This window comes from Oreochromis niloticus, linkage group LG5, assembly GCF_001858045.2.
Source record: "Oreochromis niloticus isolate F11D_XX linkage group LG5, O_niloticus_UMD_NMBU, whole genome shotgun sequence".
In the NCBI taxonomy this organism is placed as follows: domain Eukaryota; kingdom Metazoa; phylum Chordata; class Actinopteri; order Cichliformes; family Cichlidae; genus Oreochromis; species Oreochromis niloticus.
In genome coordinates, this window is record NC_031970.2 from 33,466,469 (window position 1) to 33,490,604 (window position 24,136).

General features: G+C 39.5%; 1 protein-coding gene across 3 annotated transcripts in view; it reads left to right on the forward strand.

Annotated features, from left to right (window-relative positions):
* Nucleotides 1–24,136, forward strand: part of cntn4 (contactin 4) — a 194,323-nt gene that overhangs the window by 131,202 nt on the left and 38,985 nt on the right. For all 3 annotated transcript variants that reach the window (XM_025907489.1, XM_005450133.4, XM_005450135.4), the window contains one exon: nt 534–684. In XM_025907489.1, coding sequence (XP_025763274.1) covers nt 534–684 — 151 coding nt within the window. The remainder of the gene's footprint in view (nt 1–533; nt 685–24,136) is intronic.

A 24,136-nucleotide genomic window follows, 5' to 3' on the forward strand; every position in this document is an offset into this window, starting at 1 on the left:
CAAGCCCGTCACTCTTCGCTCTTTGTCGGCAGCCGCCCTCATTCACCATTCAACCTCCGGCGTGTCTCATCCTGATCGTGTAGCCGATTGGGCTCGGGCTCAATACACCTGATTTTACTAGTCAATGGGGAGAAAAAAAGAGGATGTCGGGGAGGTTATCGGACAGCGCGCAATTTTTTTAAAGCGGGTTTTAGCGCGGGCGAGTTGTTATGAGAGTATGATCACACAGAGAAGAGATTCACATGCAAGCCTGTCTGAGAATAATAATAAACTTACATCAATCTCTTCAACCCATCAGCTGTGGGCATTACTATTCAGCATTCTGATTACTAATTATTCGCATTATAAAGATCTTTAATCCACTGTCATTGACTTACCCGCAGCAATAATTCAATGTATTTGTAATGTAATGGTGAAAAACTGTTGAGCCCCACATTTAAAATGAGATAAACGATCGGAGATAAATTGTAGGAAGGAGAAGAAAGTGTGAGGCTTTTACAAATACTGGCTTTAACATGCTGCTCTTGTCTCAGCTGTTGCCCCAGATTTTTCTCACAATCAACTGAGGAGCCAGACGCTGGTGAAGGTAGGAGGAGACGCGCTCGTCGAGTGCAAGCCCAAGATGTCTCCTTGGGGTGTGATCTCTTGGCGGAAGGGCAGCGAACCACTGCAAGAGACCGACAGGTAGCGCGATGTTTGCTTTTACATCAACATGAGAACTGCTGTGCTTTTTGCATGTGCTCTTATTGCTCTGAGACACAAGTACAGACACGTCTAAACAACACTCGCCCCCTTCCACACCTCTCATCTGGTTCTCATTTAAGCATATTGCTGTAAAAGCCTCCAACACCAGTGTGTTATGCAGCTGGTTGCCATAAATGACGAGATGCACACATTTTAATAACAGAAAATGTAAATCACTGGCGCATTAGCACATTTTAAGTGCCTGTTTGACTCAAATCCTTTGGCAAAGACAACTTCCTATGTACTATTTAACCAATAACCATAAAGTTAGATTCAATTCAATTTTATTTATACACCGCCAAATAACAACAGTCACCTCGGGCACTTTATATTTATATATTTGTAAGGTAAACACGCAGCATCACCTGATTCAGACAGAACTCTAAACTCCAAATCTAATTAACTCAACATTAGATTACTAAGATTACTTTACCCAATGCCTGCCCACTATGTGTCAATAACAGGTGTTTTTCCCGTCTTTGTGATTAGCCACAGAATTCTATTGATATTCCATGATCTCTCATTGTCTCGTCACTGATAGTCACTTCCTGTATGTGCACCTGTAAAGGCCATCATCACTGATGACTGCCAAGACTTTGGAGAACACCTTAAAAGAAAACCGAAAATTACTTATTCTGATGTAAAGGGTTAGAGTTAGGGGTAGAGGTAAGATCATTACTGATGACCTAGTTCTCGTGCTTGCATTTATATATGTAAAACATCAGAGATATGTTGTCAAATCAATCACAACACTGACTGACTAAAGATGCAGGCAAACTTGAAGTGGCAACTATACTGTGTTTTATCAGAACTGTCATGAGTATGAATGAGTATAGCTTTTGGCTTGCATACTGTAACATAGTTTTAAATTAGCGCATGCTTTGTATGTCTGTCTAGGCCTGAAATCACAAAAGAAACTGATTTATTTGTTTTTTTAGGAATTCAAAAGAACAGTGTCAGTGTGCACCACAACACTTCAATCTCTGAGGCTTATTTTGTCGCCGTACTTCCATGGAGAGATTTTGATGCACTCCTTCGATGTGGCTAAGAATAAAAACAGCTTGAAGCTGAACTGAGTAATGGTTAATGGGGTTTACCGTGTTTTATCTCCAGCTTTTTAGTGGCGGCCGAACAGACCGGCTGCTGAGTAAATTTCAATGTGCTAATCAAGTACTTTTCACCTCAGCGGGACGAGAACGGCTCCAGAAATCAAATCATTCAAGTTCTGTCGGGTTTCTGAGCAATGAGGAACGATCTCAGCGTCCAGCCACGTTTGACCCCTGAAATGTCACGCGTGCCACACGTGATAACGCTGTCGGTCTTGTGCGCGTCTGTCTGAGTCCAGCGTGAAGTCTGGCCCAGTAACCTCGCTCGGACACAGGGGTCGCCCATTGGGTGTCACCATTCTAGCATGACCCGGCTCTGACAGCAGGGCTGTGTGCACAGTGTCTTGCCAGGCTTTGCATATATACAAAGCAGTGTTGTTGCTTGTCAAACAAAGTGGCGGGGAATTTGCATAGTGGTTTCGCTGCTGGTGCCCTTCACTTGCCCTGTGCCACTTCCATAACAAACTTCAACCTCACAGCACACTTTGATCCTGTTGTTTGGAAATCATACTTTGGATTGTTTGTCATGAATCGACGTTGCTGCGAATGAAGCGACGAATAAAGGGGCACAGCTCGAAGTTAAATAGACGCTTTGCGATTCTTTGTTTCCCTGAAATTCCATCACTGCACGCACTTGTCCTTCACTCTTCTCACTTACTGCCGACTGTAGCTCACGCGGTGACCAACTGCTGAGATAAATAACAAATGACTCAAGATTTGAATCATTCAAATATAATCACACAACTACTCCTGAATAATTGAAATTAGAAGTTTGTTGTGGGCGACGCTGCAGCAGAAAGATAGATTTACTTTAGTTCTTCAGTGCAGCAGCGAGTATTAGACTAATGGACATTTAGTAGATGGATTTCTTTAACGCTGTCTTTGTTCTGGTAGTTTGACAGTCTGTTTGATGCTTGCTAATGTGTTTTAATGCTTTTACTCGCACTAAATAAATGATATTTGGCTGAGACCACCTGTGCTGCTGCTCCAGAATGAAACGGAAAAGAAGCACAGATTTGAAATTAAAATTCAGACAGTCCCAGCTGTATTACATTAAAAGGAATCTTTTTAGATTTAAATTTTTTTTGCCACGATAGCAGACTTTAAAGACAACTAGGAAGTATAGTAACTGTTTGTGCAGCATGACAACACACCAGACTCTCATCTGTGACCGCTACACACGTGCACACGTAACCACACACTTCTGCGTTACATGGCGCACAATATAAAATGTTAAGCATCTGTTGTGGCAATCGTCGGACAAGTTGCCTTTTTAAGCGGCTGCTCGCTAATAGCCTCTCTGCCTGTAGGTCGAAGACAGTATTTATTCTGCTTGTTGTGAAAATGATGCGACTTTGATGAAAGCCGATTGCATCCTGATATCACACATCAGTTGTGCGATAAGCACGACTGCTATGCTGCTTCCTTTTACCCCCCTGTTATGTTACGCACCTATACAGAAACATGCAAAATCATGAGAGGCAGCCTTGAACCCCTTTTGTTGAAGATTAATTGCTTTAATTGCGTTAGCGCTCCACAGTGGCTTCAGCAGAAAGGGAACTAGTGTCACCAGGTGGGCAATCCATCTTCATAGCAGCAGCCCCGTTTTTTTTTGTGAGTGGGTTTTTTTGTGGGAGACCAGTGGAGGGAGGGAATGTCTTATCTACCCCAGACAACCCTGCAGGGACGAGGTTTAGATGACATCAGCTGGAACAAAGCAGCTGAGAGCGCAGAGTGGAGCAGGTCTTGCTGATGAGTGTGTAAGTGGGCCGTGTCAGGCGCAGAGAGCAGCCTGCAAAACACGCCATTTCAATATGTCACCAGCAGGAAGAAATCAAGTTTGTTAGGCCACTCGCAGCAGATGCGCTCAATCAAGTGTCCTCTCACGAGGCGGCGCAAGATGTGCTGACGTCCCGACGCTGCTCCCTCTTGCATTAAGCGCCATCTTTTAAAGACCTTGAGTATTTATCTCTATCGGCTTTAGAGGCCATGCAAATGTTTGAGGAGGTGTTTAAATCCTGAGGGAGGCATTACAGATCTTTGGGTGTGGCAGGTACGAGTCTGTCGCTTCTGCGTCTTTGCTTTGTTGCAAAAAAAAGAACAGATAATGCTGGACTTCACATGCATGTATAATCAATATGCATGTTTTACTCTTTAACAATCATTATAGCCCCCTTCCACCTTTCTGTAACACACTGATGGACAGTCAGTATTTCAGCTTCTTTTTTACTGAGCACAGTCCAAAAGGTTACATGCCTTAAAAAGGTCTAAGATGAGGCAATGTTATGCAAATGCTTTATGCTAAAATTAGATTTCCCTTTATTGTAATATGTTTTTTCCCCTCACAAAAGATATCCAGACAGGGGGAAACAATATAGAACCTGCTGGTGGCTGGATTCCTGGGGAAGCAGTATTCAGTCCTTTGTGTGTATTATAATCAGTGAGGGGAGATGGCACTCCATGAACAAAACGCACCCGGCAAACTGCTGCCAAGTCAAAATGCCAGCTGGGCTCCTGTTGTGTCTGTATGTGCAGAACACAGATAATATACAATATGTATAAAAATATGTATTTGTTTGTTGATTAGAAAGCCTGAATATTGAAACCAAACTAAAATAACTGCTAAATACTGATTTATTGACATTGATTTGGGGATTTTAAATAGATTAAAATTATGACAACACATTTAAATCATTTAGGTTTTATTATATTAAAACAAATAATATGTATACAGTAGTTTAATTTTATTTATCGAGAGCTTTACTTTTTTGTGAATTTTGTTTATTATAGTTAGCCAAATTATTTTGTATGTTTTGGCTCCTGCAACATAGGAATGAATAAAATAATGTATATCTTAGATTAGCTTAGCTTATCTTTGAGAATGGCTACTTGAATTGTTTTTGATTTCTAAAGTCATCCATATAGACTAAAAAAATGCCAAAAATTATTTTTAAATAACTGTGGAAGAAAACCAGCTCGGTCACGTTTACCTGACAAAGCATGTTAACTGAACTGGTGAGTTAACGGAAACTCAGGGAGACGATTAGGACTGATGCTCCCAACCTCTAAAAAAGAAAAAGCAAATTGGCCAAAATGATTCTCATTTATTTTAATCAATAACATCACAATTATTTACCATAATTATTCACTGATTTTAGTGACAAAATGTTCAGTTCAGTTCAGTTCAGTTCATTTTTATTTCAAACATGTGCCTTCACAATCATTTCCAAATATCATTTCATTATTTGTCTGAAAAGGAGTAGGCAGAAGTAGTTACTTATTTGTCCCTACCCCCTCAAGTTTTACCTCTCATTCTTTTAATTTTCTTTTAGTCTTAAATTAAACAAACAACATATGAAACAAAAGTACAGCAAAACAAAACAAAACATACATAAATCAAAAAAAAGAAATTAGCAAGCCCCACCACAGTATAGTTTCTTTTATATGAAAAATACAGAATGTGTATATTTGCATATTCATAAGTTATGGAAAAACAAACAAACCCCCAAAAAAAAACCAACAACCAAGAACCACAATACCATTACCAGCAACATTACCGTCCTGGGTTAACCCCGTTTTCTTCATTCTTATACTTATTTAAAATTTGTTTTTTATATTTTACTTTAAACTGGCTTACGTTTTTACTTTCTTTTATTTCTTCTGTTAGACTGTTCCATAATTTAACTCCTGCAATTGAGAGAGACATAGTTCTTAAAGTTGTTCTAGCACTTTGTATTTTTAAATTCCATTTCCCTCTTAAGTTATACCCACCTTCTCTTTCTATGAACAATTTACAGATTTCTTTTGGAAGCAATTTATTTCTTACTTTATACATTATTTGCGCTGTTTTAAACTCCACCAAGTCTTTGAATTTAATAGCTTGCATTTTGACAAAGAGTGCATTTGTATGGTCCCTGTACCCCACATTATTTATTAATCTAATGGCCCTTTTCTGTATTATAGTTATTGTTTGTGTATTACCTTTGTATGTGTTTCCCCAAACCTCTACACAGTAGCTCATATATGGCAGTAGTAAAGCACAGTATAATATGTGCAGTGCTTTCTGATCCAACATATGCTTTGCTTTCCCCAGGACGGCAATGCCCCGTGCCATTTTCCCCCGAACATAAGTAATGTGTGGCTTCCAGCAGAGCTTGTGGTCAATGATCACACCAAGAAATTTTATTTCATTTACTCTTTCTAAATATACATTGTCAACACATATTTCTATTTTGATGTTTTTCTTTTGTTTTCCAAACAACATAAATTTGGTTTTATCTAGATTCAATGATAATTTATTTATATCAAACCACTTCTTTAATATTGTTAATTCCTGTGTGATCATCTCCAAAACCTGTGGCAATTCCACCCCTGAACACAGTATATTTGTGTCATCAGCAAATATTACAAACTTTAAAATCTCCGATACTCTGCAAATATCATTTAAGTACATAATAAACATTTTTGGACCCAATACTGAACCTTGAGGTACTCCACAAGCTATATCCATCAGATTAGATTTATATTCATTTATTTGTACATATTGTTGCCTATTCCCTACATAGCTTTTAAACCATTCCAAAACCACTCCCCTAAACCCATACTTTTCCAGTTTTTTTAATAAAATTTCATGATTAACAGTATCAAACGCCTTCTTTAAATCTAAGAAAATGCCGAGTGCATACCTCTTATTATCCATACATTCCGTTATCTTTTCCATTAAATCTATCAGTGCTAAAGCTGTTGATCTGTTACTTCTGAACCCATACTGACTATCTGTCAGTAATTCATATTTTTCCACAAAACTGTCAAATCTTTTTATGAAAAGTTTTTCCAGTATCTTAGAGAACTGGGAGAGTATTGACACTGGTCTATAGTTTGTAAAATGATGCCTTTCACCGGTTTTGTAAATGGGAATAACTTTAGCAACTTTCATTTTTTGTGGAAAAACCCCTTTTTGAAACGACAAGTTGAATATGTATTTTAATGGTTTTACAATCCCATCAATAACTGTCTTTACTGTTACCATATCAATATCATTCCAGTCTGTACTGGTTTTGTTCTTAAGTCCTCTAACTATGTCATAAATCTCTTTCTCTTCCACTGCTCTTAAAAACATTGAGCTACTATTCCTTTCAATATTTTCCCCAGTGTCCCTTTCTATTCCATCAACCTTTATTTCTTCTGCCAGTTTTGGCCCTATGTTTACGAAGAATTCATTAAAGCCATTTACTATCTCTTCCATGTTATTAATACTTCTTGTCCCTTCTATAAAGTACCCAGGGTAATCATTATTCCTTGATTCATTTTTGATTATACTGTTTAATACATTCCATATATCTCTTGTGTTATCTTTATTGTGTTCTAACCTTTTAATGAAATACTCTCTTTTACAGGATCTCATTATATTAGTTAATTTATTTTTGTAAGTTTTATACTTCCTTTCAGTTTCTATTGTTCTCTTTTTTATGAATTCTCGATATAGGGTATTCTTTTTTTTGCTGGCATTTTGTAGTCCTTTGGTCATCCATGGTCTTCCTGCATAGTTGTGTTTCCTATTGATTTCAATTACTGGGCAGTTTTTATCAAGTAATGTGTTAAATGTTCTTAAAAATCCTTCGTAAGCTTTATTAACTTCTGTTTGTTCATATACAATATTCCAATCTTGCTTTAAAAGTTCATTTCTAAGACAGTTTAATGTTTTCTCTGTTCTTATTCTTTTGTAAATAATCTTGTGTCCATCGCTGTTGACTTTATAATGGCAATTATAAGATGCAAAGACTGGTAAGTGGTCACTTATATCATTGATTAACAACCCACTTTTTATATTTCCTTCTATTATATTTGTAAATATATTATCTAATAGAGTTGCACAATGAGATGTTATTCTGGTCGGTCTTGTTATCAGTGGAAATAAACCCATGCTGTACATGGAATCAATAAATTCTTCAAAGTAAATAATAACCCTGCTTTTATATACCTGTTAATATATAAACAGGTATATATTTAGCTTCAAAGCTTTATTTAGCTTTGAAGCTAAATAAAGTTGGCCCTTTTTATTTATCTAATTCACTGCAGCTCTTTTATAAAAAATCTGAATGAAAAATTGTCAAATTTGAACACAAAATTAAATCAACACGGCGCTGTTTTTGCCTTTATGCCAAATTCCAACTAAATCAAACATCTTTGCAGACAAATATGAATTTATCTGATGGAAGTGCATCTCTTAAAGCGAGATATAAGCTCTTTCACTCCATTTATTGTACGTGCGTGATGGATGTGAATAAAGCTCGAAGCAAGTGAGATCCATCTCTTTTCCCCCTGTGACATTTTCCAGAACCCAGAACCCACTTTTGTCCAATAAATTGACAATTTTCTTGAAGTCTTCATTACTCACTGTGTTTAGTGGACAGATGTCTTTGGCCAAATGGAATGCACTTTGTGAGTTAGATAGATGCACTGCTGTGCTGCTGTGCTTTTATGGATGTCTGAGTTTCACACTAGTAACCACTGCATCGTTTCGTTAGCATAGCGTCTTTTCAGGTGGTTAAATAAGTTAGTTGTGTTGCGTTGCAGTACAGACACACAGCTGTCTTTGCCTTCTTCTTCGTTAACATCACTTGTGCTGAATCCAGAGTATTTTTAAACAGTAGTTTATGATCAGCTTCAAAGAAATAAGCTGTTTGCCTTCTGCTGTGACAGATATTTGAATTTTGTTGTATATCTGTCTTTAAACGTCGTGGAAACCACACGCTGCACAGTTCAAGGAACAGCTGTGATTGGCACATCCAGAAATGTGGTCAGTTGCAGATTTTGGGAGCGCTTACTTTGCTTTTGCCATGTATTCTGCTGGTACAGCATGTATTTTTCAATATCATTTGATCAGCTTAATTCAATTGTGGGAAGCCAAAATCGTGATCAACATTAATATTGGATTATATGTGACAGTCAGAGTCCTCCAGTCCAGGTTTAACGATCTAAACCTAATACCTACTCTAACCCTAACTTTGTGTTCTTTTAAAAAGGTTCTCCCCTGTCTTAAAGGATAAAAATCCTCATTCTGACAAACAAACTTTTTTTTAATTATATTTTTTTCCTTTCTGTGAAAAACAGACTTTGGGTTTGTGGCTAGGTTTGTCATCGACGACACCTTAGAGCTAACAGAGCTTGTGATTTCACAAACCAAGTGGGACCTGATGGTGGGTATGTCTAACGTTTATGTGCAATTAATGGTTAACTGTAGCAAGCAACCATTCAAGTGACATCTTTGAACAAAGACAGAAGGCTTGTTTCCACGGGAACATCTGCTTAAAGTTTTGCTAAAAGTTAACGCCTTTTTCCCACATTAGTGGGTTTAAACTGTTCCAATGTTAAGTCGCACGACATGCAGAAGAAAACATAAAGAATGCGACTGCGGACTAAGTTGGAGAGGATGTAAAATGTCACATTGCAGACTTTGACCTTATCTGTGTCAGTGTGTTTTTTATAGAACTTATATAGAGTTTTTATGGAGTTTTTATTCTTTCTATCATAGTTTATTATCATTATTATTATTATTGTTAAATAGATAAGGTTAGGTCATGATGAATTTAGTTGGGGAAAAAAACATGTTGCTGCCAAGAAATTGTCTTAGTTTTACACTTAGCCATTGATCAAAAATAGCTTTATTGGTCTAGACAGGAAATGCTAAGACAGACCATTAATCTTGCTAGAAAACTCCTCTGTCTTCAATGGTTTAAGGCACCTAAATCAACACTGCTTTATTCTGTTAGTGTACTCTTGGTCTCAGTATCTGCGTCTTCATCAATACTGGTTGTAGCTTAACAGTTACTTAGATACCTTGTCTATGGAACTAGGTTGATTAGGAAAAGTCAGAACTAAATTTTCTTAGTGCTGATAAACGATGGATGTAGCCACAATGGTTTCACCTACGAGTTGATCATGTTCTGTGGAGCCTCAAGCTGTCTGTTTTTGCTGTGGTCTCCTGAATCTGGACATGACAAGCGAGGGGTGGAGAATAGATCTGAGAAACACTGAGGGACACTGCACACTTACAGAGAAGCAGCTCACTTATCACTCAGCATACCCGCCCAAAAGCATAACCTGCTTAATTGTCCTTATTTACTCTAATGAGGACTATAATTTGCAAAGTGAACATCATGTTGTAATTAATAAATGTTGATCGTGACTAGCAATTCAGACCATAAACTCATCTGACAAGCGTTTACTGGGGACAAAGAGCAAGCAAGAACACCACCATTTTCCCATAGACTTTTACACACTTTAAACACAGGAGTCACCACGAGTGGAAAAATTCATCACTCCAAAGAACACATCTCCACTGCTCTAGAATCCAGTGGTAGCATGCTTTACAACACTGCATCTGACACTTTGCGTTGTGCTTAGTGATGTAAGGCTTGGATTCATCTGCTCGGCTCGGAAACCCATTCTGTGAAACTCTCTGCACACCCTTCTTGAGCTAATGCGAAGGCCACGTGAAGTTGAACTACCTCAAAGCATTGAGACTGGACTTACACATCAACCTGTAAATGCTCTTTTTGCACAATATTTTTATGTTTACTGTTCCTGCACTACCTACATACCAAGTATGTTTACTGTTTCCTTTGCACTACCTACCTAGTTAGATAGTTAGTTTTAGTTAGATAGTTAGTTTTTGTTAATTTATGTTGTAATTTATGTTAGGTCAGTCTGTCCTGTCTCTAGTTAGCTAGTTTAGTGTTTTTCTGTTAATTTATGTTGTAAATTTATGTTGCATGTAGCACCTTGGCCCTGGAGGAACGTTGTTTCGCTTCACTGTGTACAAACTGTATATGGTTGAAGTGACAATAAAGCCAACTTGACTTGACTTGAAGTTTGCAGGTCTGTAGTGATTGACTCTGCAGAAAGTTGTGGACTTATGTGGAGTATACACCTCAGCATCCGCTCGGCGATTTTTTACTGAGCCACTGTTGTTCCCATTCACTTCCACTTTGTTATAACACCACTAACTGTCTGACTGTAGCATATTTAGTAGTGAGGAAATTTCAAGGCCGGACTTGTTGCACAGGTGGCATCCTATCGCGGTTCCACGCTGGAATTCACTGCGATTTATTCTTTGACAAATGTTTTTAGAAGCAGTCTGAATGCCTGACTACTTGATTTTATACACCTGTGGCCCTGGAAGCAATTGGAACACCTGAATTCAATTATTTGAATGGGTGAAAGATTATTTTTGGCAAAACAGAGCATGTATTCATACACTCACATTGTCAGGTAGACCTTAAAGATGCTCATTTATTTGAGTGTATCGGGTGATTTTGGCTAAAGCAACGGATAACAGGATTTACACACAATACATACACAACACAGAACAAATACCAAAAATATACCAAAATGCCAACCTTTTGGCAAGAATCCATTAGATAGACCTCGTCTATCATAAACTAACAAACATTATATGAATTACTGAGTTACTGTTCTCTGTGTAGCAATGATTATACATTTTTTTTAATGGAGCATGGAAATCACACACTGGGTATTGATGAAACAAAGTTGAAAAGTACATAAAGTGCTGCAAAGAAGCACTCCCTCCTCCCCCCTCCCTCCTACATAAAGTCACTGTTAAAAATAAAATAACTATATAAATAATAATAAGAATATACATATATATAGATATAGATATATAAAGAATAAAGAGCAGACCAAATACATACAGATTACTAAAAATACTGTGGCAGCTGTAGTGTAGAGGCGATGACACATACTGTGTGTGCAGTGATTGTGAAAAATAAACTGTCTAATATTTCAAAGGAGTTTGCAAAGAAAAGCGTCTGGACTTCTTTGAGTTGCTTGAAGACGTTTCACCTCTCATCCGAGAAGCTTCTTCAGTTCTAAGGTCAAATGGCCAAGAGTCCCAGATTTAAACCCAGTGGGAGTATCCCCCCAAGGAGGGACAAAGGACCCCCTGGTGATCCTCTAATCACATGCGCCAAGGTGTGAAAGTGGGTGTGGGACCTAATCAGCCAGGGTTTCGGGTGAGCTCATTGTGAAACCTGGCCCCACCCTATCATGTGATTTCCTGAGGTCAGATGGCCCAGGATGTGAGTGGGCTTCTACAGACAAAAACATGGCTGTGCCATGGGCTCCCCTGTGTCACCTATTGTAGCCAACCTTTACATGGAGGAAGTGGAAAGAAAGGCTCTTGGTTCTTTTAAAGGGAGAGTACCCAGCCACTGGTACAGATATGTGGACGACACCTGGGTCAAAATCAAGACACAAGAAGTGGAATCCTTCACTGCGCACATTAACGCCGTGGATAAAAACATCAAGTTCACCAGGGAAGACACTAAGGACAACTGTTTGCCTTTCCTGGACTGCGCTGTGCACATTGAAGAGAATGGCAACCTCAACATTGAAGTTTACCGGAAGCCCACACACACGGACCAGTATCTCCTCTTTGACTCCCATCACCCTCTGGAACACAAACTTGGAGTAATTAGGACCCTACACCACCGGGCAGAACTTGTTCCCTCTAAGCCTGAAGGGAAATAGAAGGAACACACACATGTAAAGGAAGCACTGAAAACATGTGGTTATCCTAACTGGGCGTTCATAAAGTCAGCAAAGAGGCACAGAAAAGAAGATCAGACACCAGCGAGGGAGGATAAGAAAGACAGACGCAACAACGTTGTCATCCCCTATGTAGCCGGTGTATCAGAGAAACTCAGGAGAGTTTTCTCCAAGCATGACATCCCAGTGTACTTCAGACCCAGCAACACACTCAGACACAAACTGGTTCACCCGAAAGACAAAACTCCAAAACACAGACTGAACAACGTGGTGTATGCTGTACAGTGCAGTGAGGAATGCCCGGACCTCTACATTGGAGAGACCAAACAGCCACTTCACAAGCGCATGGCACAACATAGAAGAGCCACCTCCACAGGACAAGACTCAGCAGTCCATCTGCATGTTAAGGATAAAGGTCACTCTTTCGAGGATGCCAATGTTCACATATTGGACAGAGAGGACAGATGGTTTGAAAGAGGAGTGAAAGAGGCCATCTATGTCCACTATGAGCGACCATCTTTGAACAGAGGCGGTGGTTTACGACACCAACTGTCTGCCATCTATAATCCAGTTTTGAGTTCCCTCCCCAGACGCCTTAACGCCCACTCACATCCTGGGCCATCTGACCTCAGGAAATCACATGATAGGGTGGGGCCAGGTTTCACAATGAGCTCACCCGAAACCCTGGCTGATTAGGTCCCACACCCACTTTCACACCTTGGCGCATGTGATTAGAGGATCACCAGGGGGTCCTTTGTCCCTCCTTGGGGGGATACTCCCACTGGGTTTAAATCTGGGACTCTCGGCCATTTGACCTTAGAACTGAAGAAGCTTCTCGGATGAGAGGTGAAACGTCTTCAAGCAACTCAAAGAAGTCCAGACGCTTTTCTTTGCAAACTCCTTTGACTACGATGACCTGGATGACTGAGAACCTTCACAGACATGTCTAATATTTCAGCAGTTCAGCAGCCTGATGGCTTGTGGGTAGAGACTGTGCCTGGATCTGCTAGTGCGGGTGTGGATCCTCCTGTACCTCCTGACTGATGGCAGGAGGTACAGGTCATTAAACAATTTTTAATATTAGACAGTGATAACCCAAGTAAATGAAAAATGAAAAATTGAGTTTTTGATCTTCGGATTTCATTTAGTACAGGTAATTAGTTATCTAAACCTAACGAGTCCAATGTGGAATAAATGGTTGCCTCTAAAACATAATAACTGGTTGTGTCATCCTTGGCAGCAGGAAATGCAATAACTAGGAAGTCTTTCACGCCACTCCGGTGGCCTTTTTTTTTTTTTTTTTTTACAGAATTGTTGTGGTTTTCAAGCATCATCAATGAAAATCGCAAACAGATTTAAATCTGGACTTTGACTAGGCCACTGCAAAATCTTTTGAGCATCAGGACACAAACTGATTTCCAGACATTCTCCTTCAGGCTTTCAGGTAGAGATCATGGTTCTACAAATTACACCTGAAGCATATATATGTATATACATATATATATATATATATATATATATATATATATATATATGTATATATATATATATATACATATATATATATATATGTATGTATACACATATATATGTATATGTGTATACCGACCTCTGTATATTTACCAACCTCTGTATATATTTTATATATTTTGTTTACTCTATTTAATTTGTAAAATATGTATACATACACACACACACACGTAGAAAAACATATTTAGTATACACATCCAGTAATGCATATACTCTTATATTGTACATATATTTATTACTTTCAGATTTAGCCATTCTTATATTTTGCTTGTTTTATGTTATTGTATTTTTGCACAACTCTGTTGCTTGTGAAGCTCGCACACAAGAATTTCACTCGCATGTACTGTACCAGTGTACCTGCACATGTGACGTGACAATAAAAGTGATTTGATTTGATTTGACATATACATATACATATATATATATATATATATGTATATATACATATATATGTTCGTCATTTAGAAAAGCGGTCCCCAACCCCCAGGCCGGTCCATAAGTCGTTTGATCGCGGGTTGAGGCTCGGGTGTGAAATTTATGGTTTTCAGGGTTTTTACTGGTTTTTATTATATTTTTTAAATTATTTTTATCATTAACTTGGTTCCCCTGGGTCTTTTCCCGTGTGTTATGAATAAATCTTCTTCTTTTTTTTGTACCAGTACTGGTTTTATTTTGTTGTATTTATCCGCAACACCTTAAAGGCTGGTCCATGAAAATATTGTCGGACATAAACCGGTCTGAGTTGCAAAAATGTTTGCGGACCACTGGTTTAGAGCTTTGTAGTTGTCACATTTGGGGACAAATAATACGATGAATGCTGTCAAAACAGAATCTTTGCTTGTTTTTAAATGCGTACTGTATGAGAACAAAATGTGGGAGACGTGGGCACCACCAGGCTTGAAAGACACCTCTCCTGTCCACGCTCGGTGAAGAGCCTGAATAAAAACAGCCATTATTCTTTGAGTTGTGTGTCTCATGGCACAGTAATTTGTGTTTAACATGTCCAAATTACACTCACCCTTGTCATAAAGGAAATACTTATCAAATCTCAAAGTGGCCACATCCGAGCAGCTTGACACACTAATGGACCAGCGGTTTCAAAGTCAGGGCAATTTACTTTGAGAAATCAAATGCTGTTGGGAAATTGGCCCAAATGTCAGCTGCTGCTTCCGCTCACATTTCTTTTTTTTATGACTCGTCACAAACCGAGCTCAGATGTACACTTCAGACGCTCTTTAATTCCGCTTTCTACTTTTGCCAAAGTATTGACACACGCATCGAAGAGCAAGCGTGAAACATGAATCAGTGAGAGTGAGAAATTACTATTGCAGGATGTTCTGTGACTCATTTCATGCCCGGAGCAGAATTGAAATCATCTGCTAGGTATGTTTAGAGAGCTTTAAGTGGCATCTGTGAGTGTCTGAGCTTGTAGGTGAGGGGCCTAGCGCGACACGTTTGAGAGTGCCTTGCCGAGTTAAAAGTGAGACGACGTCAAAGACTTTCCGTATGGCCTGGATGTTGATTAGTCCATTAGTCTGCAGGAAGAGAAGCACTTGCTGTAGCTTGATTGGCCAGATTTTATCTGTAGTCATGACCCGCTGCCACTCTGTCCACCCTGCATATTATATATATCCCTCCTACGTTGGCACAGCAAATAAGCATGGCTGTCACGTAAATGAAGAGATGTCTCGCAGAGTGATCTCCATTTATAGACCCATCTGTTCAGCCAGACGCACTCCAGAAAGAATCAGTGTCAGGAGAACACCAAAACTGCGGAAGAGGCATAGAAGTGAACTTTGCATTAATTTGCTTATCACACATCTTTCCATAATGCGTTTTTTTCCACCCCATCTTTTCAAGGATACTTTAATAAGACACTCATCAAATGTCTCAGGGCTTACGTTTATGAAGACTTGGAATTAATAAGCGCCGCGTGGAAAACAGGTGTATTAATAAAAGTGCTGATTAAATGATCTGTGTGAACGGACAGCTCTCTACTTCTATTTCCGTCTCCTCTTTCTCACGCTGCATGCTGTTATACGTATTAAAAACATTGTTTATCATGTTTAAATGTCACTTCACATTTTTACTCATTAGATCTGTAATTTCCTCATTTGGCTCTAATGGAACATCTGCCTGTAAAGTGGAGTTCTGACTCTCCGTGGAGGTTAGCAGCGTGAGCGAGACCTGAATGCTGAAAGTTTATGCACCCAGAAGGACTCGTTTCATTACTCTGGCTTCAGGAAAGGTTTACTACCTGACACGGCTGCAGCGGACAGCTGACTGGTGCTTTTCATTTTGCCTTTGCCTACACCTCTCCACCTTGTCTGCAGCTTATAAAAGTCACGTAAAAGAGTGTGGTCCCACTCGCATGAGAATGGGAGCAATCCAAGGATTAGTGCTGTGCTGATCCTGGCAGCTGCAGACAACACCCAACGCTGTTCAGAGGTGCCGGCTAGCACACACACACACACACACACACACACACATCCGCATAGCAGATTAAATGTTTTATTTATCCAAACATGTCTCAGAGTTGGAGCTGCTCAGGAGGTGGAAATAATCTCATTGGTTGCTTTAAACCTCAGTGGGCAGAATCCTACATTTCCTTTAGAGGCAGTGTCAGGTAAATGTTGAATCAGTAATTAGAGTCATTTACTAATTCAGCTGTTTTAATGGTGAATATCATCTTTTCTTATTATGAAAAAATACATAAAGGGGCTACTATAATATCAAGCCCACACATATGCCTTAATAATAGTTTTCTAACCGATAGTTGCAACATTTCAAGAATCAGTGAATGTTTCTTCTGCCTTGTCTTTCTTCATGATGTCTGTAAACCTTTGCTACTCACTGTCCAGGAAGTCACTTCACTGCAGATGAATGTGAATCATTAGTTTGACACATTTATGCCTCTAAGCAGGAGGTGACTGCACCATGTTGGACATGCTGTGATCACATGCTGAATTTGAACTAGATGAGCATGATTGGCGCATTGGTCATTGTGCTCTTAGCACGTGTGGATTATAGGCATGTTGCTATGTTAGAAGCAAATGTTTCCATAAGTTGTGCACTATGCAGTGTTCAGTTTTATAATATAATATAATGTAATTGTTTAGACACTTTACATTAATTTGATTGAAAGTGTAATGGTCTTTAAGTCAAAAAGTCTAAAACAATTATCCAATAAAACCATAGTACAGCGAGTGTAAGTAGGGACAGGGGGCTTGTTGAGCCATGTTGTGTATGGGACTTTAGTGATAGTATCACATCCCCAGGAGCAGCGCTTGGCTGTGTGGCCAAAGGAGATTACTAGTGTAATATATTCATTATGCAACAACTCACAAAAAGCATTTCTTGTTCACAAGTGACAAACTGTATGACGAGAAATGAAGCCAACACAAAAGTGCCAAAAATACATAAAGAAATAAATAAGACTTCCCACTTGAACCCAGCTCAAAAAACTCCTATAGATTCTCGTGTTAAAATGAGAAGAAATCAACAAGTTTACAGGCTGTTTAAAACCAGCAGCTGTTTGCTCGTCCCTGAATCGATCCTCTCAACCATCTCTATATGGTTGCTTTTAGCCTTCGTGACTACTGTATAGCTGGTATGTGGCTTAATGTTAGCTGAGTTAAGCATAAGTTATGCAGATGGTTGTCATGTACATGTTCAGCATTTAACTAAACTTCAAGGAAGAAGGACGGACGTTTTTTCTTATAAAAAATGTGCTCACTAGCCAAAATGAGCCAAAACCCATGGTGCTAACCAAGTTAGCTAGTCAGCACTAGTGTTAGCTAACATGTGCCCAAGACTATCATCCAAAAAAAGTCATTTATGATTCAAGGAAATAAAATATCAGTCAACCTGAATACACAGCAAAGAATATGAACATCAGTGACACACTGCATGGTTAAATTCTTCCTTTATTATTTAAAAAAATGTTCATTTGTAAAGTCACTGTGTCTGTTTAAACACTGAAATAAAATATCTCCATCTGCTGTTACTGCAGTTTGCTGCAACGTTTGCATGTGTGTACGTTTCATGCTTTAGAAAGACAAAGAGTAAAATGGACTCGGTGGACAAGTGTATCTATTATACATTTTCTATTATACTGGGTTGCATCAGCAGCCCAAACACAGTGACTCCACAAATAAACATCTTTTTAAATAATAAAAGAATTTAACCGTGCAGCGTGTCACTTTTTACATATTCTATGAGCCTCAAATTGTGGAAATTATGTAACAATAATAATAATAATAATGTACCCGATTTTATATAGATTTTTTTCTAGTCTCATTAAATATTTGCTTTAGACAACAAGTCACATTTTAATCATACATTCATACAGTGCTTTATTCTGTTTACTTAAACACTTTATTTACTTAATATCTACAGCCAATTTTAAATTGTTAACCTAACATGCATGTTTTTGGACTGTGGGAGGAAGCTGAAGCACCAAAAACGAAACCTGTGCAGATACAAGGAGAACATGCACTCCACATAAAAAGACCTCAGGAACCTCAGAGAACCAGAAATCTTGTTAATAAGGTATGATGGTCGAGTACTAACCACTCTACCACCATGCTGCCTAAGATTACAGCATTAGCTGCTCTACTACACATAAGAACTCAACCGGGAATCAGGTCATTTACAGGTTCTCCACAAACATAAGTGTGAGACCGACAAAGGCCGACAGTTTTTCAGTTGTCCCCCAGTACAGTCACAAACTGTACTCTTTCACCTCTGGTGTTTCTCCACACCAGAGCGACCAAATATCCACAGCGCTACAGTATCACTGCGTCTGGATTCTGACTTGGAGGCATTCGGTCACAGCTTTGCATCACTGGCTCCTCAGCCAGGCACATACACCAAATGCCTGTAGTGCAATAAAGATTTTCCGGTAACCATGTGCGTTCTCCACTGTTGTTTGCCAAACACTTCAAGCAGTATTAACCCTAACTCTAATTCTAAAAGACCTTTTTTTATCTATAACAGCAAAAAAGCACAAAGGGATCCTCTGCCTTTCTTTTATCAAAGTAAAGTTGTTTTATAATCAAATAAAACCAGTCAGTTTTCTTGTATGTTCCCTATATTTTATATAACACTAGCACCATCGGCCTACGCTCAAATATAAGAACAAGTCTCTGCATTTCATGGATTATGGATTTCTGATAACGCTTCCTTCTCCCTGGGGACATGTTGGCTTTAGTCGCACAATCTTTTGTATGCAACCATCAAACATCAACATCGTCAAACAGAGAATGTGAAAACCATGTCTATGCCACTGTCATTGTTAACTGCACAATGGCAGGGGACAGCGGTGAGTGTGTGGTATCTGTATATATTTTTGTTATTCTTGTATCAAAGATGCACAAAAAGCAGTCTGTGCTTTCTGTCCTAAAATAATTCACTGAGACATTTTTTTAAAATGGTATGTCTTCATCTTTTTTTTTTTTTTTTTAGCATCAATAGCAATCTTAAGAGTTGCTAAGTGTAGCGGCAAGTCATTACGCGTGCTGGTGTGTTCTAAATTTCCAGGAATGATGCTTCGGAATGATTTTGCCAACTTAACTTTTACTGAACTACTGAGCATTACGATATAATGTACGACTGCATTACCATATGTCTGTCTTTGTGTGCAGAGAACAAGAACAGAGTTGGGGAGGGAGAAGAGTGATAAAAGGCCAGAGGAGAGGAATTTAACATGCCTCTGATGCCTCTTTGACTCCCTGTAAAGGTGATCGGTGTTGAAGGGCACTGACTTGATGGACAGACTGTTCTTCGGCCCTTGCTTGCCAGTCGTGATCACAGGCGTTAATTGATTTTGCTGTTGTATTTGGAGACCATCAAAATGATTTGTAGATCAATTTGCCTTGCAGCTATTGTGTCGCTACCTCCCGCGGCCCACAGCATCACTCACAGGCAGAATATATCCTTTAAGCTGTCACTATTTCCCATCACGCGGTGCCATACATTGTCAGTCATCTATCAGTCCGACTCAACATTTGCTTAATTAGCACTTTTTGCTCTTCAGAGCAGGAGGGGGGGGGGTTATAAAAGCCGTGCCTGACAAGAATCCCGCTTTTGACTGAACTCAAATAACACTCTGAAGTGCGATAAAGTGGATACCAAGATGTTTGCCGAGATTAGGTCAGAGCCCCTTTTACCCGTCTGCATCCCATGTACTGCTCGCCGGGATTATTTTTATCTGGAAGACAGTGGCTGATATCATTTTTCAAAGTGAGAATCCGCCAGCGCAGCATGAGTAATCCATCTTGGTTCCTCTGACAATTTCCTGTGGAACATGTGTGTGCTCTTTATTCCTGAAGGGATACCTCAGCACACGAGTGGAGATGAATATCTCTGGAAGGGGAATAAACCATCGGAGCGCTTTGCGATTAAAGGAATCCTCTGGAAGCGCGTACACAACGCCCACCGTGCGGCCCATGCCGATAAACTCCCTCGCCTCGCAGTGCAATTACCAGCACAATCACATCATGTTCCACTGGCGGGAATTAAGATGTTCTCAATCAGGTTGCTTCATTAAGACACCTTCCTATAAAAAGTGCACACTTTTACACAACATTTATTCTGTGAGGATTCATTTGCACCAATGTCCTCAGATACTAGACTGTTGTGTGTGTGTGTGTGTGTGTATGTGCATAAAGTATGTTTAAGCTGGGAGGTTTTTGTGTTTTTTAGGGGTTTTTTTTTAGCACTGATAGTTTAACAGCATTTTCATGGCTGGGGATGCTTGGGATTATACGTACCTTTTCTCTTTACTGCTGAATTGCATCCATATTTGATTTTTACTCGATACTTAGGAAATAGACCCAACAAGCACATCCTAGGGACAAAACATCCAGTATTCAAATGGTTCAACAAACTTTAGCTAGAACTACTTTATAATGTTGAAAACAGAAGTATAATTCCTGCCGTGCCTGTCAAAAAAAGCTACACACACAGAAATAAAAAGGAAATAAAAGAAGGATCCATCCTTGCTGTTGAAGCTATGTGGAAAAAAACTTGGCATTTCCCTGCTTACATTATGGTAATTCACATTGGAGCTGTAGCAGTAGTGTGCATTTCATAGAGTAAGAGATTAATACTTGCGCTGCAGCTCAGCACCCCCTTGTCCCCTGGCCACGTTTTTATAAAGCTACAATATTGCCAAAGAAGCTTTAATTCTAACCGGTGCCCTGGGGACAAGTGTCAATACACAGTGAACCAAAAGGAAAGTCTTTCAAGTACTGTCTGCAACTTACTCCACTGGTAATGGAGCTAAATAGGAAAAAAATATACGATCAGCACATAACCATGCCTCGGGTTGCATAAAGTGTCTTTGTTGAGACTTGGACAACGAGTGCTTATTTTTTGTCCATTATTCTTAATCATTTGCTCTGTCTTTAAAGCAAGAGCTCCCTACAAAGAGCGGCCACAAAGGCGCTTGTTACATTGTTGCTGAGCTTTGAGTGACACCTTCAAAAGATCCCCTGTCAGGCGGGTATTTTCTACACGATTGATGGTATTTTTGTGGAAGGTACTGTTTTTGTTTTTGTTTTTTTTGTTTATATAGTTTAAAGACTTGTAGGGTAAACTGGTTGGGTAATTGAGCTGCTTAATAACGTCTAACACACACACAGAGTGATTTGTGCTTTTTGGCAACATAGCGTTTTTATTACGATGAGGCTCAGCACTGACTCAGCAGCACATTTAAGGCACAGCTTACAGGTATATTTGTCTGCTTTCACTCTAGTTTTCTAAGATGTGTCATCTTTAATGGTGAACAGCATGAAAAGCAGTAAGAAGTCATGTTTGTGGTACTGCAGTTAATCATTTAGTACTCTATGTTAGGCCTTTGGTCACTGGATTATTGAGCTGAATCTAAACTTAAATAATCACGATACATTCATTTTTCCTGCTTTTTTAGAGAAACTGGACCTTTCTCTCTCAGTAACTGTGCACAAATGTGTTCATTTTTCATTCATTTCTGGAGGATGTTGCATACATGTATTTTTGGCAGCTGTCTTAGGTTTTGGATATTTTTTTTGTTCACTGCTCCAATAATTTTGGTGTTTTATTGTAGCTGACAGGCCCATTGCTTCCACCTTCTGACAGTAGTCACATGTTACATTCAAAGCACAACCTCTGGGACTGAAAAATGAAGCCCACGTGGAATAATGGCCACGTGTAATGGCCATTAACAGTGGCCACTGGTTTCAAACATGAGTCAGTCCCGATTGCCTCCCATGTCAAAATGCTTAACTTTATATGCATTAAAAAGCATGTTTACAGCCTCAGAAGAAAAAATGACTTCAGTCTCTATGGATCATTTTTCCCTATTTTACAACTTTGTGATGTGTTAAAATTCGTCTTTCTGGATACTGAACAAAAACCTCAAGAGTGAAGGTGTCTTTTCAAATTCGACCTGGAGCCAGGTCGTTAGCCGTGAGATGACTGTACAGGAAGTGCAACTACAAATATTTAGCTTACACGGTCTCGTCAAATGTCTCCTTCCTCCCTTCTGGTTCATGTCCCGCTCGATGCACGGCCCGCTGTTTTGCACGCCTTCCTCCACTTCTTCTTATCCAGAGCATCTTCCGGTGTCACGTTTGCAGCCTTCATGTCATCTTTGATTCGGTCCATCCAGTGCTTTTTTGGTCTTTTTTGGTGACCTGTTGTGACCCAGGTCTAATCCTTGGGCTGTTTTGGCGACAGAGTTGTCATCACTATGGACAACATGGCCATACCACCAGGGCCTCGACTCTCGCTTCTTGTCCGTGATCAGCGCCACTCCCCATCCTTTCCTAACGTCTTCTTTCATGACTCAGTCTAGTCGTGTGAGACCCAGCGGCCACCTCAGCATCTTCATCTCCATTGTTTGAAGAACTTGCTCATGCTTGGTAGTCGCTGGCTAGCACTCTGACCTGTAGAGTGCCACTGGGAGCACAATCGACTTGTAGACTTTCGCCTTGAGGTAGATTGGCATCCTCTTGTCGCACAGGACTCCAGTGACCTGACGCCACTTCATCCACGCTGCGTTCACACAGGCTCTGGTGTCTGGTAGAGTTTTGCAGTCCGAGGTGACGAGGGACCCGAGATATTTGAATTGGGTGACTTTGGTCAGTGGCTCGCCATCAATGGTGATGGTACCGTTGGTCTGGGGGACGCATTCGAGACGGTCTCATCAAATGTACTGCACCAAAATGTATTCACCCATCACCGGTCCCCAAAATTGTGTTTGGAGTCCTGTGGTTGGAAATTATAGCACAGCCATACATTCTGTGGTTACCTTTAAAGGGATTGCTTCAATGATAAAACGCCAATAAAACGTTAATAAGGCAGCTTGGACTACTATCAGTCTGTTTCACATTTTGCAAACGAATAGGATCAAGCTGGAAATTACATGGAGTCTGTTTGTGATAATATAGCAGTAAATTGTGGTAAGTCTGCAGAAATTGCATGTACATACATAGATATTCATATTAACAACTTCCTTCCAAGTTCAGAGAGATGTCTAGAACCGCACAGATCTGGAACAGAATTTAAAATAATTCTTCCAGGAACAATGAGGCAGTTTAACAGTGGAGTGAAATGGGTCCTCAGCAACCTGCTTTTATATGCCAATGTAACTGGAATACAACCAGCTGACAGCCAGTTACGTCTGGTCCCTTACTGTAAAGGCATGCATTGCAAATGAGCTTCACTCATCAGTGCAGACTTCACTCACACTGATTCGAACATGTTGGTAATTTTTCTGCATTTAGAAATTTGACAGCAGTTATTTTCAGACCTTCACCAATCTTTCTGAAAGTGGTTGTAGTCAGTCTGAGTCACACGGAAACTGCTTGGAGACAAGTTGCATCCCACCAGGTGACCTGAGCAATCATCTTGATTGATCGACAGTTGTCGCTGCTTTGAAATTGAAGCAGTGATTTCTTTTTGGTTATACTACACCAGCCTGTTTTGGATATAGACTTTTTTAACCTAAACATCAACTGGTACTGGTGTGGTGTATTTACTGGATATCACTATTTCACTGATATTCATCCAACAGCTTTTAATGGGCTCTTACTCAGTCAGTTGCCACAGGCCTATGGCTTATGTAGCTAAAGAAAAAAACAATGCCGAGATTGAGTGGTCGTAGATAAACTGCTGCTATTTCATCAAAGTTTGTCGGACAC